Genomic DNA, 14,094 nt, shown 5'->3' on the forward strand with positions numbered 1-14,094 from the left:
AAAACAAGCAGAATGTAGGACTAACAGGGACTAACTCTGCCTTTGTGCAAACAGAAGAGAAATAGGGCAGCGTGCACGGTCTCTGGCAGCCATCAGTTTTAAGAATGTGATCCATCCGTTCATACTACCGCCAAAGAAAGTGTGGTGTTTGGTCTGCGGTGAGAATGAAGTGGAGAGGGCATGGCTGTCCTGTGAGCCTGAAAGCAGGATTGTCGAGAGCTTGTAGAAGCTGCTGTGTTAGAAAGACTGCCCCATCGTATATAAACCTTCCGTTTGAAGGCTTTCTTGTCTGTGTCTTCAGGCATGATGGCTTGTAAGGTAGGAGATATTTGGTAGCAACTCTATGCTATCTGGCTGCCTTACTACCTTCTGAGTACACAGAAAGGTATATCTGGATCTGTGCAGACTAGGCCTGAACTGCACAATATTTTGCAGCTGCAAAAACTTTCAAGAAAACTTCGAAGGGATGTTGTAATCATTATCTGTGGTTTTACCTTAACATTTAAAGAGATTTCTCTGCATTTTTCCCTCACTGGAGAAATAAGATAGGGGAAAATCTATTATTCTTATGGCTGGCACATGTCCATCGTCTTGGCTCTTGGAGAAATAATGAATGGCTTGGCAATGAAAATGTCTGTGACAATAATAGCATAGCAGATCTGGTGAAAGCTGTACTTAAAAATATTTCCCCAATATATTTGAAGAGACTGTAAGTACAAATAAATTCACAGAAAAATATTTGAGACAGATAATTCTACATAAGAAACTCCTTTTTTAAAAAAAAAAAAAAAAAAGAAAAACTAGATGGTTGAAGTAAGCAATATATTTATCTATTGTATTGTGTAAAGTATCCTTTAGTCAAATATTTTGAGGTGTATTACCTACCAGCTTCACTCTGGGGGGCAAGTACATTGCCTCCCCTTTAAAAGAGGGGAAATTGAGGCACAGAGACTAATCTATCTATTTGCACAGAATAAGTTGGAAAAGAGCCCAGAATAGAAATCACAAATTGTTACACTAGCTTTCTTACTTAGGGACAATAGCAATTCTTTCTTGTTCAAGAAAGCAATTCATCTTTTGTTGAATTTAGGATTACAGATTACACAGGAATTTGACTTTTGAAGTTCTTTGTACCTCAAAAAATTGTATCTTAATCAGTTTAAAAAGCACCTTAAAGATCAATTCAAACACCTTCTGATCATAAGGTAAATAATATTCATTTTGAAAATTAGCATATAAATGGAGACATATATAGTAGACAGGGCTGTTGGTTTCACTCCAAGACAGAGAGCTAAGCAATGATACACCTTAAAAATATCCATCCACATATTTAAATATTCAATTATATAACACAAGCAATGGATAGAGCAAATCTGGATTTAGTAGAATTTATACATCCCCTCTCTGAATGCAAAAATGTGTATCTTTTACTCTCCTCCATCTCCTCCTCATTAATTCCCATGCTGTTATCTCTTTCTTCTTTTTGTATTTCATGTAAAAACTTAATCTGCTGCTGCATTTGTTTTTACTCACATGTTCTTCTATTCTCCTCATTTTTCTGGTTTGTATTGCAAAACCATAAAGGTACAGCTGCTGCAACAAGCTCCCCTTTTGAAGCTTGCCTGCTGCAAACATTTCTTTTGGAGTCTAACATAGCTTTGAATCCTAACTTTAAAAAAAATGAAATGTAGGGTGTTTTTAATCACTATAATTAATGCTTCTGAATTTTGTTCCTTAACTGTCTTGTCCACAGCTGTGTTGTGCAGAATTTCTTCAATGAACATGATCTTGTTTCCTCCCAAACTAGCTCAGGAAAAATACTAGGAAGTTTGACCCTCTGATACTTTTTTTCTGACATTTAATAACATGCCATGAATAAAGTGTTATTCTCCTCTTTTATACGTGAGTGTGTGCAATTTGGATGTCTGGCCAAGTTATCAAAATCAATATTTCTTCTGATTATATCTCATTTTTATGATTCTAAATACTGTAAACTGGAATATCCCAGAAGACCAGAGAACATGAGTCAAGAGTTTGGAAAGAAGTCTTGTGTTTTAGAATTCAGGTCTAAAAGAAACAAAATGACTGTTTTGAACTTTGTTTCACCGGGTTAGTTAGCATACAGAGGGTTTTCTTATTTTTTAAATCAACAGTCATCCATGCCTCATTAATCTCTGCTTAACTAACGATCTCTTTATCATTAAATGGAATTAGGATCTCTTACCTTGCTAATGTCAAGTACTGAATTCCTCCTTTTTGGCTGGAAGACTTTCTGAGGTCCTGAAACATGATTTTACATTTCTGTTAGGTCTTTAAAGATACAAGACATGATTTTCCTCATATATTTTTCTAATTATAAAGTATATTTATTTTTCATTATAATCCTCTATATTTACTTTCAGTAAGTAATCCTCTATGCTTACTTCTCAGTACTTTTCCTACTGAGCTTTTCTTTTCTTCCTGAACCTGTACTTCCCTGCAATTTTCTCTGATTCATTAACAAAAAAGTTCTCAGAAACATAATTTAATTTGCTACAGTATTTTGAAATATTCTGCTGCTATTAAATGCTACCTTGATAAATATACTTGGTTGGACTCTCACAGCAAAGTGTTAGGCATGAAAATGGATTAATAAGAAGCACTTGGTAGCTGTCAAAGACCTGAAGTCAGCAGATGCATTGTCTAGATTAGAAACCTAAGGGTTTCTAGACTTCTACACAACAGATCAGAGATTAAAAGTACAGTACCTGACGTAAGAGGTGTATTTAAACTTGAAAAAATATATTTGGAAACATTGGACTGTTTGGGTTCTCTGATATGACCAGGGTGAAAATCAGATAGAAGGAAAGGAAATGGGGTACCTCCTGAAATTTTTATTGGTTGCTTTTAGCAACGAAATTTTCTTAAATTACGAAACTCGTAAAAAAAAAAAGTATAATCAGAACTAGAATTACTTTGCTACTGGTTTTTGGAGCATGACATTTTGACATTTCTCTGATTAAAACCAACATTTCTAAAGAAAACCTCAAGATAGTCCCCAGTTCTAACACAGTATTGAAAATCTACTCAATTTCTTTTGAAATACAATTATAAAGATTCCCATTGATAAGAGTGGGAATGTGTCATGACCTTTTGCTAATTTGAAAGTATAGGAGTTTGAAATTGAGATGTGTTTGAAACTGAGACATATTTGAAACCAGAAATGAAACTTACAGCCTGCCTAATAATACAGTATTTTTGTTATTCTTATTGCATAATGTAATAATTTATTTATGCTACTAATGATGAGAGGGTCTTCTTATTAAGGTAATTAAAATCAGAGTTAAAATTAATCTTTTAGAGCACTCTGTTACCCATTAACAACAAAGCTAAAATATTTTTACACTCTATAATTCATTTGCTCGTTTCTTCTGTAATGAACAGGCATTATCTATAAATGGAAAGCTGTAAGATTTTTATAATGTATAACAGGAGCTTTTGTGCCTCTTGATGGTGAAAGTAATGGCTTAGATTTTTCTAAAGACTAAGAATATACGAATATTTCATAAATATTCAGTAATAGCGTCACCCCTCAAACGTCGAAGTCTCTCAAACTCTTGAAAGTCCGAAACAAAATGAGGAAATGATTAATGGGACTGCGTGTAGACGTAATATGAGAAATTACTCTCTTCTTTCTATGGCCATGTTCTGAAAATCTCTCATGTGGTTGAAAGTGTAGGTCAAAAAAACAACAGCTTCATTTTGTGCCTGATCCAGAGATTATACTGGTGTGTTAAAACACTCTGCTGAAGAACTAGGTCTCTGCCTCAATCACAGCCACTTCCACGAGGGGAGGGATTAAGCAGAACAGAAACCAGAACTGCATGCCAGTATCACTCCAGTTACCCTGAATGATGCTAGAAAATACATTACATACCTTTAAAAATATCTCTGTCATGTATGTTTGAAAACAGCAATGTAGGCCCCCAATTCCAAAAGATGAGACAGTAGTTGTAATACATTAAATAACATTTTAATTTATCGATCTACTAGTTTTTTTTTTTTAAAGCTGTTTGTATGTGGTATAATAGTAAAGCTGATATGACTTTGGGGGAGAAAAAATGAAGAATTACTTGAAGAATTGTGAAGAATTTTTCTCTTTAATGTTTTATAAAACAAATTTATATTATTTTAAGTAGTTTCAGTTTGCTAGTACTTCTCAATATTAAGGAAACCCTCCGTTACGATCTTCCAATTTTCTGATCAGTATCTTTTCAACGGATGCAAGTATTTTAGAAGAGGAGAGAACAGTAATACATCATTTTTCCTGGGAAATTGTCTCTCGCCCTGACTGACTACAAACAAGTTTATTTTTTTACACCTGCACCCGTTTCGTTTACAGCTCATCCAAGTCTCCCGCGTGCTGATCGCTTCCTTTCCGAACAGCCTCCTGCGCCGACAACGGGGGTGGCGAGGAGGCAGAGGCGCTGCCTGCACCCGGCTGCGGGGCTGGGCCTTCCGCTGACCGCCTCGGCAGCGGTTATCGCCCCCTGTTTTAGCCAAGGCGCGAACCGAAGGCAGTTGCAGAGCTTGCGTCCATCGGAATACCTCAGCGAGGGGGAGTAACGAGATGGCGAGCTAGAGGGACCTCCAGAGGCCGCCGGCTGCCTCGCCCTGCCTGAGGGAAGCGCCTCGTTCGCGGAGGCGCGCCGGGACGGAGCCCCCCCGCCCTCCCGGGGTCCCCGCCCGCCGGGGGACGCACCGCCCCCCGCTCCCGCCCTCCCGCCGCTGCCGCGCAGGGGCGGTGCCGGCGGCAGCTCTCGCGATAGCGGCTGCTGCCGCGCGGCGCGGCGCGGCCGTTGTAACGGCCGTTACCTGGCGGGCGTTGTTTACGGCGGAGCAGCCAATGGGAAGGCGGGGGGCGTGGGCGGGGCTGGGAGGCCCGGCCAATGGGCGGGCGGGGCGGCACGTTTAAACGCGGCAGGTGCCGGCGGCCCGGTGTGGCCGTTTCGCGTCCGCGCCGCCATGCCCAGCCGGCCCGAGGACTATGAGGTGCTGCTCACCATCGGCGCCGGCTCCTACGGCAAGTGCCGCAAGGTGCGCCGCAAGGCCGACGGCAAGGTGAGGCGGCGCGGGCGCGCGGTCTCCCAACGGCTCTTCCGCATAAGTGATCGGCTCTAATCCCCCCCCCCCCCCCCGCTTTGTGTCCAGCCGCTCTGCAAATGCTTTTTTTTTTTTTTTTTTTTTTTTTTTTTTTTTTCCCCCTCCTCACCCCACCCCACAGGTCTTAGTTTGGAAGGAGCTCGACTATGGCTCCATGACAGAGGCAGAGAAGCAAATGCTTGTTTCGGAAGTGAATTTGCTCCGTGAGCTGCGGCACCCGAACATCGTCCGGTATTACGATCGCATCATCGACAGGAGCAACACGACGCTGTACATCGTGATGGAGTACTGCGACGGGGGCGACCTGGCCAGCCTGATCGCGCGGTGCACGAAAGAAAGGCACGTGAGAGCCGCTTGCCGTGGCCCCGCGGTACCTCGCGCACAAGTCCTCGGGCACTGAAAAGAGCAAGCTCAGAGCGAGGTGTAGCTCATAACAACCTGCTAACAACTTCAGCTCTGATCTCGTACATGTAGCGGCTCTTCTGCAATGTGCGAGGCTGGTACAAAATCATCATGCTTGTGGGAACTGTGCTAGAGAATGTAACTAATGACAGGATAACGTTCTCTATATCCAAATAGCAAAGAATACTGACTCTTTCTGGTGAAAGGATTTTGGATACTATGCTATGTGTGACAGTGAAAACTAAATAGCAAGTCACAGCCCTTAGATCAGTAGCATAGTCTGTATTCTTTTAGCTTGCCAGTGAAAAACACTTGTATGCTTTTTTTCTAGAATACCATCATCAAAAAGGAAAAAGCAGTCTTGAACACTTAAATTATTATGTATGCCTACATGTTGACTCTTTACAGGCACCTGTGTTGACAAAACTTTACCTCAGTGTGATCTTAAACCTAGAAGTCTGAGACCGATTTCATATTCTTAGATTAAACAAATCCACAACACATGTATTGCTCTATGAGAACTCTTCAAAACAAGAGTTCAAATTGACCCAAACACATCAATGTTATGACTTCAGGAGGGTTATATTACAATCTGTACTGGCTTGACTCTCTTGTTGTATGTTGTTTTCAGCAGTTTCAGAAACAGTTCAGAAACCATATACTGGCCTCTTAAATGATCAAGGAGATAAAACTAATCATGAAAATGGACTGATGTTTGTGTTGTAAATGATGGCAACTCTACATACCTAATCTGTTTTTAGACCCTTTTAAGGGCAGGATGAGAATATTATGGTAAATCTACAATAAAAATCTAGATGTGTTCCAACATATTTAGAGTTGGACTAGCTGGTAGGTCATACTGCTCACAATTTTTTTTTTCTACCTTCCTTTTCTGCTGCAGAGTGATGAATAACTCTCTATTTAAACACATGCCAATGAAAGCTTTCCTATTTTTATCAGCTGAAAAGAAATTTCTTTTTTTCAGGCCATCAAAGTAATTGGACTCCTATTTCCACTTTTAAAATATCCCATGTAGATGTTTGTTGCTATTTTTTCTTTAAAAAGGTGCTGGGGTTGACTGCAGTGAGTAATAACAGTAGTATTAAAAAATAATAGATTACAGACTGAAAGGCTCGCAGCAGCTGCTTAAATGTGCTGTATATGCTGTGGAGGTTACATTTATTTAAGAGTGTGTTTACCTTTCAGACATTACTTAGAAGAAAACTTTGTTCTCCGTGTATTGGTTCAATTGACGTTGGCCTTGAAGGAATGTCACAGACGGAGTGATGGTGCAGTCACTGTGCACCGTGACCTAAAGCCAGCAAATGTCTTTCTAGATGGCAAGCAGAATGTGAAACTTGGAGATTTCGGTCTGGCTAGAATATTGCACCATGATACTAGTTTTGCCAAAACATTTGTTGGAACCCCATACTATATGTCTCCAGTAAGTCTTTCCTTCCTCCGGGATCTGTTTTCTGCAGTGTTGGTCTCAAGTTCCATGAATGTTTAGGAGGCTTTAACAAAAAGTTTCTAGTCTAAATATAAGTGACTCATTCCCCTCTCTCAACCCCATTTTGAAGGTGTATGTTCTGGAGATAAAGCTATTCAATTTAGATGTTTCTACATCCTTTCTTCCCTATGCTATGACTACCTCCTAAATCGGGTAGCTTTTTACTACGTAAGCTTTGATTATGGAATCTTACTGCTAGTGTAATGTTATGCAATTTAAATACTGCAGCTATTATGTTGCAATATTTTGATATTCCTAAAAAGGAACAGGAAGGCTAAAGCACTCTTGTTTCATAGCCTTATGGTAATAAGGCTATTAAAGTCTCTTGACAGTAAGATTTTAATTTGTATGGCAGATGAGAAATAGAGGTATTCCCTGATATTGTGCATTTTGCATGGGAAACATTAATGTTGACTGAGACATGGAGACTGGTGTAACACTTAAGTTTTAGACAGTGTGGCATCGCTATGTAACTGTGGTTATATTGCTGGTAAGAATAGCTGTGGAGGTTAATTAGAATGGAATCTTAAAAGTAAGCCCAGTAACTAATGGTTTAATTCTCCCTTGAACAATAGGTGATGCTCAATGCTGCAATAACAGAACAGTGTCTTAGCTAACAAAAATAAGACTGCTCTTTTTCTTTAGGAACAAATGAACCGCATGTCATACAACGAAAAATCTGACATCTGGTCTCTAGGATGTCTCCTGTATGAGTTATGTGCACTCTCGTAAGTATACTTGTGTGGCAATGGAAGTAGAAACATAGTGGTAATGCATATGTGATTACATCTTATACAGGTAACCCTTAAAGATTTTGGATGCAAGTTCTACACTTTTATTTCCATATTGGTCTTGGTACTAGGTAGTCAAAACTAATCTTTGATTGCAGTTTGCTTTTTTTCTTAGTCTGATGCCTGTTTTGAAAAAAGTTTTACAAAACCAGTGAAAGAAAACATTTTTCTTCAGGCCTCCATTTAGGGCTTACAACCAAAAGGAGCTGGCAGAAAAGATAAGGGAAGGAAAGTTCAGACGAATACCATATCGCTACTCAGAACAGCTGAATGAACTTCTCAAAGAGATGCTGAACTTAAAGGTAAGAATCAATTACTATTTTTTTTCCACTCACAGTTTGACCAAACCTCCAGTGCCATCGAACTGAAGTTTTCCTTAATTATAAAACAAACTGGTTAGAGTGGAGGTTGCCAGTAACCTTGTGATTAGCAATATCACTTGAGGGGGAAAAAAATTTTGCCTTGCAAGTTCATTAAACAAAGGCAGCAGCTTCGTGTTAGGTTTGTGCGATGCCAGAAAGCTGTCTGAATACTGGCCTGTATGGAACCACTGAACAGCACCCTAAGTCATGTACTTCTGGGCTAAAACACCTTTGGAATTTGGAAGAGGTTGTTTTGCCTCCCTCATGGACACTGTTTCTCATGGTTAACAGTTCATCTCAGGGGGTGGGATGGGGGAAGAATTTGACTGGATAGGACAACAGAGCTGTAATAAGAAACAAATCTCGGATATGGATTTCTCAGGACTCTGAAGTGACAGGTTTTGATACAGAGATGTGGTGTACTGGTTGCAGAACCTACTGACAATCTCCTTTTAGGCTTACCTGCTTATTCAGGCTCTAAGATGTGAATGTCTGGGCTGGGGGAAGCCAGAGCTGCAGTTTCTAGAACTGGAGACTGGTAACAGCCTCCTCTCAGCTGTTGTCTCCTGGTTGAATTGGCATAACTTAGCTGCTGCCCTTTCCTAACTCCATTTTTCTCCAGCTGCTTTCACAGCTATCTAGCAGCTCAGCTGGTTCCAATTTGAGGATTATCTTGGTGGGACATCCCTGGCCTTAATGGTTCTTATTAAAAGATGGAACCTGTTGTTAACTCCTGTTTTGTAGGATTATTGCCGACCTTCTGTTGAAGACATTCTACAGCACCCCTTGATAGCAGACTTGGTGGCAGAAGAACAAAAAAAGAATTCTGATAAGAGAGGTCAGCGAGCGGGGGAGCCAGAGAGGCTGCAGCATTCTGGAACTCCTGTGAATGAGCTGAAGCTGAAGGAACAGCAGTTACAGGAGAGAGAACGAGCCATTAAAGAGAGAGAGCAACGTTTGGAGCGTATGATATCCTGCTTTGGGAAGGGGATGGCAATGGGATTCTAATTCAAAAGAACAAGTGTAGAGGAAGGGAAGGTGGAATGTTTTCAAAGCTTTCATCTTAACTTACTAATCACGGTCCTGTAGTCACAACCAGAATTCTGTCTTGAGACAAACCAGAGGGCTTGTGGTGGCTCATTTACTCTAGTTTTTTCTTGTTTTTAATTACCAAGATGTACTTTCTAGTTCAGTTAAGAAACAGAAACCTGGTATGGCATGATTACTCAAAGTGAACAATACTTACGGTCAGTGTCTGTTTCCTGTATACTTTTGTATTACCCTGCACCATGCAATGCAGACTGCCTTTCATCTACTCAGGCTATATAAACTAATGTTGGCTACATAAAAATGTAGCCTTAGGGGAGGGTAATGTTGTAGCAGGAATATAGTTCAAAGTGACTTGTTAACTACTGCAATGGAAATAGCATCCTATAGGATGCTGTAAAACAGTATATAGATAACTAGTTTTTTCGGTTGTATTTTATCTAGGCAGGAGATCCCAACCTCTCTGCATATGCAGTTGACTCTGTAATGCAGATCTTAACCATTATATATGGCTTTGTCAGCCTGAATGACAGCTGCCACTCTAAAGAAGGTATTTAGAATCATATTTGTCTTCTGGTACCTGGCCTTTAAATATTTTATCCAGACTCTTCATGAATGTCAATGAGTTAATGTGCAGAATGAAAAGCCGCTGTAGTTTCACTTTTGTGTATGTGGCAGAATTAAATGTCTGGCCCTGCAGCATTTAGGACTTATCAATGTATTGATTATTGATTTAAGTGTGTATCTGCACAGAAGTCATCTATCTTTTAGAGCTACAGAAGTAGAAATATGGATGCATCAGACAGGTTACTGTAGCTCTTTCTGCAGGAAAATACACCATGGACAATCCCTCTAACACTTGTATCTTAACACTGTATACTACTCTATTTTTTTGCTTCCAGAGAGAGAACGAGAGCTCTGTGTTCGAGAGAGACTGGCAGAGGACAAACTTGCTAGGTATCTTACTAACCTATCTTTAGCTACCTAGATTATTTATTATTATTATTATTATTATTGGAAGACTGAAGATCTTTCTAAACTTCTCTTCTCAAAACAGAGCTGAAAACTTGATGAAGAACTACAACCTCTACAAAGAGCAGAGGACTCTAGCATGTGCAAATGGTACAGGTATGAAACCATACAACAAGAAGCCACATGCACTGATAGATGTAGACTGGTATGACCAGAAGAATGCCCCTGATATTATGCATGCTGTACCAAGTCCTGTCTTAAAGAGACAAACACCAGTTATTCCTGCATGGTTTGGAATAGACTCCTGATTTCCTGCTTTGCAGAAAGACTTAATGATGCTTAGCCATGAAAACTTACTTGCTGTCAGTACTACAGTCTTGTTCTGTTTTGACAATAGTTTCTTTTATTTTTTTGTGTGTGGTGAGGTGCTTGAAGTACTGTCTTGTAAACTAAACTCTCAGAGCTGTACTTTTTTAAATTATAGATCTATGATCTTTATAGGTCATTGATTAAATTTTAATAAAATTGTGCATGTCTAATCACTTCTGCTTTAGTTCATGAGCTTCTAAACACCTCAGGGTGGGAGCTGATACTTGTACCCAGTGATAGAGATTGGACCTCTGCATTATCTAAGCTCTGAAGAATATGAACTTACTTGTTTACTCCAGTTTTATTCACTAGAACAAACAGCTTTGAAAGTGTGCAATAGTATAATTGACACTCCACAGCCCGATATGTTTTTACTATAGTTATGAGCCCAGAAATTTGCTGGGAAGAGCAGGAGTGAGGTATTGGTGGAATACTGAATGGCTTGCTCCTAAATAGTGTTTCTAGAACAAAAAAAGCTGCAAATACTTTAATATGCAGTAAAAATACCTTGCTTTATCTCTAACTGAAACTAAATGAAGATCCATCTGATGCAAGTAAAATCAAGACTGCATCTTTTTCAGAAGTGCCAGGAAAGAACACAATAAAATGCCACTGGAAGTTAGTGGTACTTGAGCTACTTCCAGCATTCTTTTTTTGAGAATTCCACCTGTCTCTATTTTGTCCTTTAATATATTAAAGAATATGAAAATAAACTTCCTTTGGGCTTTCTGATCTTGTCTCTGTGCTGGATGATTGAGGGTAAACATGCTTCAGCATTTGCTTCTGTTTTTCTGCATATCTCACTCCTTTATACTGTATTTTAGTCTTAACAGGGATGTTTGCCCATCTGAAATTATTAGATGGGAGCCAATAAGTCTAGACAATGTGAAGAAGTTAACATAGTTACTATGGAGTGCTGATCTTTACTTGCAAGTCACCTGATCTAAGAATAGTTCTGTAACAGTGCTGTTTCCTATAACTGATTCATTCTATGCTACTCTAATATTCACTAAAAATCTCCCTGTCCCAACATGAATGGTCTTAGTGTTCTTCCAACTATCTTTTATCAAGATCACTTGCTTCTGTTATCTGCATTTTTTCAAAAAATAAAAAGACATGTAACACATCACATATTTAAATTTCCTCAATGAGTTGCATAGTTCACTTCAAAATAAAATAAATACCAGAAATCTTAGCTTCTTGGGCAATCCTAGGCACTTAATCCCCTTTTTTCAGTATGGATTCCCTAATCCTTAAGGAAGGATTACATGCATATTAACACGTTATCTTGCAAATATGGAACTCCTGATGATTCTGAAACATTCATTAGCCTCTTCATTGTGTTTTTTCTGCTGCTTCTCTGCTTGTTGCATCCTTGTGCAACCCCCATGAACTGAAAATTAAGGCCTTGAGAGCTGTGAGTAAGATGGTTAGGGCTTCCAGCAAGATGGTTCTCCCCTCCTCTTCCCCCCCCCCCCCCCCCAACCCGAAATCTTATTAAGTCAGCTTTTATGAGAGAGCTCAGGTATTTTAATACCTCCTGATTGTAGTTTTTCTGCTCTATTCCTTAAAAAAAAAAAAAAAATGATTCTGGCAGCTGTGTATGCCTGAAGTATAACTGTCTTGGGAAAATTTCTGTTGCAGGAGGCTGCTGTGAAAATAGTTTGTTATTAATGCATCTAAACTCATTCATCTAGTCAAAGCCTAGCTATATCTACTTGACTTAATATGGGACTAGAGTTGGTCTGCCCCTCCTAGAAAGGGATGGTAGCCCTTTTTTGGTAGGTGGGAACCTTGTTCTTTACTTCCTTTTGCATTTGGAGCATTATTTCATCTGGAATTTCTTCCAAAGAATAAAACTTAGGGCTTGTCTCCTTAGTTCTACTATTATTTACTTAAGTAAAAGTGGTCTTCAAAATTCATCTAAAGCTTTTCTGAAAGGCTTCTATAAGGTAGGGGATACCCGAAAAACTGGTGTCACCTATCCTTTTAATGCAATCATTTTAAAGCCTTATTTTCTTTTTCTTTCCTCCAAAAAATGGAAAACAAAACACACTACAGACTGAAATACGTTAGTAGATTAAATCCAGTTGTAGTTAGCAAATTGGGTGATGGCATCAAAGAACATAACTAAAGCAGTAAGTGCTGAGGAATGCACTAATTTAGTGCTTTTTATTGTTATTTCTTTAGATAATGTGGTCCTGCTCCCCTTTTCTACAAACAAGAAGAAAGTCCACTTTGGTGGAAGCGAAGAGAATGCTGTGTCCCCTGTTAATCTGGAAAACTATCCTCTTTCAAAAGGGAAATGCTGCGATCTCAAAAAACGTTTATATGCTGCAAATCTACGTGCTCAAGCACTGTGTGAACTGGAAAAAAACTATCAGTTAAAGAGCAGGCAAATCTTGGGCATGCGCTGAAGCTGTAACATATATGTACAGTATTTAACTTTTTAGAATTGATTCAATGAATAGGAACATATTTTTGCTTCCTTATAATCTGGACTCCACTGAAAATATATTTAAATAATCCTTATACAAACTTTTAGTATATGACATGTAGTTCATAAGATTGTATAAAAGCTTATTTTATGAAAATAGTTTTGATACCAAATCAAACAAGCTGAATTGTATTATTAAAGAAAATATTTTGGTCCTCTTTCTGTTCACTGTATATTACTTTTCTGAAAAAGTAAATGCCATATATGGTAAAAGCAAGTTGTTATATGTCTGGTGAGGAAGACTTTCTGATGACAAATGTACAGAGATTCATGATCTGTGTGTTAAATTGTTGCTAATCATAATGTACAATTCTTGATAAAAGAAGTATTGATATTTTGTGCGTTTTGTGTTAGAAAAGTAGTAGACTTCTGTCTGTGTGTACTTGCAACTACTTTTTAACTGTCAAAGGAGTAATAAAATTTTATGTTATCTCTTCCCACTAGCTAGGTGAGGCCTGTCAAAGCAGGCCTCTCTGGTTTGATGGCTTCAGCTAATGAGTGGGATAGGTCAGCTTAGCATAACTGACGAGCTTATGGCTCGTGCTGCCTGGCTCATCCTGGCTGCATTCTAGTGGTCCTTGCCCAGTGGTGGGTGAGGTGGAATATGCCTAGTAGTGGTGCCATATGGATTGCTGTCCTGCTTTCTCACCATGCTTGTGTATTAAGATTTTTCAGTTCTGTGCCTCAGCCCCTTTGTAGAGGGAAAATTTTCTTAAAATCTGCAATGCAGCTTTCAGGTAGATCTCTGCTATGTAACCCATAAACAGCAAAGGGTAGAATATATGGTAGTATTCTAGCCTGAAAACATACACAGGATTCAAATGTTTTGTAGTACACCTTGTTACACCTCAAAATGCAGGTACCAATTAGTCAAAGGAAGAAATCAAGCGAACAAGAAAATAAATTAGTAATTATGGCCTGAAGAAAGATAATATTTTGAAATGGTAGCCGTTTGTAAGTGTTTTGCTTTTAACAAGACCAAATTAAGAAAATGGCTTGCAT

General features: G+C 39.1%; 1 protein-coding gene across 1 annotated transcript; it reads left to right on the top strand.

The window, feature by feature from the left end:
• The first annotated feature begins 5,004 nt into the window (after positions 1-5,004).
• Positions 5,005-13,097, top strand: NEK2 (NIMA related kinase 2). The gene is made up of 9 exons (XM_062573579.1): positions 5,005-5,100; positions 5,264-5,481; positions 6,751-6,988; positions 7,700-7,782; positions 8,021-8,147; positions 8,952-9,171; positions 10,157-10,211; positions 10,312-10,382; positions 12,786-13,097. The coding sequence occupies exons 1-9, from the start codon at positions 5,005-5,007 to the stop codon at positions 13,010-13,012; spliced, it is 1,335 nt and encodes a 444-aa protein (XP_062429563.1). The 3' UTR covers positions 13,013-13,097.
• Positions 13,098-14,094: the final 997 nt, after the last annotated feature.

This window comes from Rhea pennata, chromosome 3, assembly GCF_028389875.1.
Source record: "Rhea pennata isolate bPtePen1 chromosome 3, bPtePen1.pri, whole genome shotgun sequence".
Lineage (NCBI taxonomy): Eukaryota > Metazoa > Chordata > Aves > Rheiformes > Rheidae > Rhea > Rhea pennata.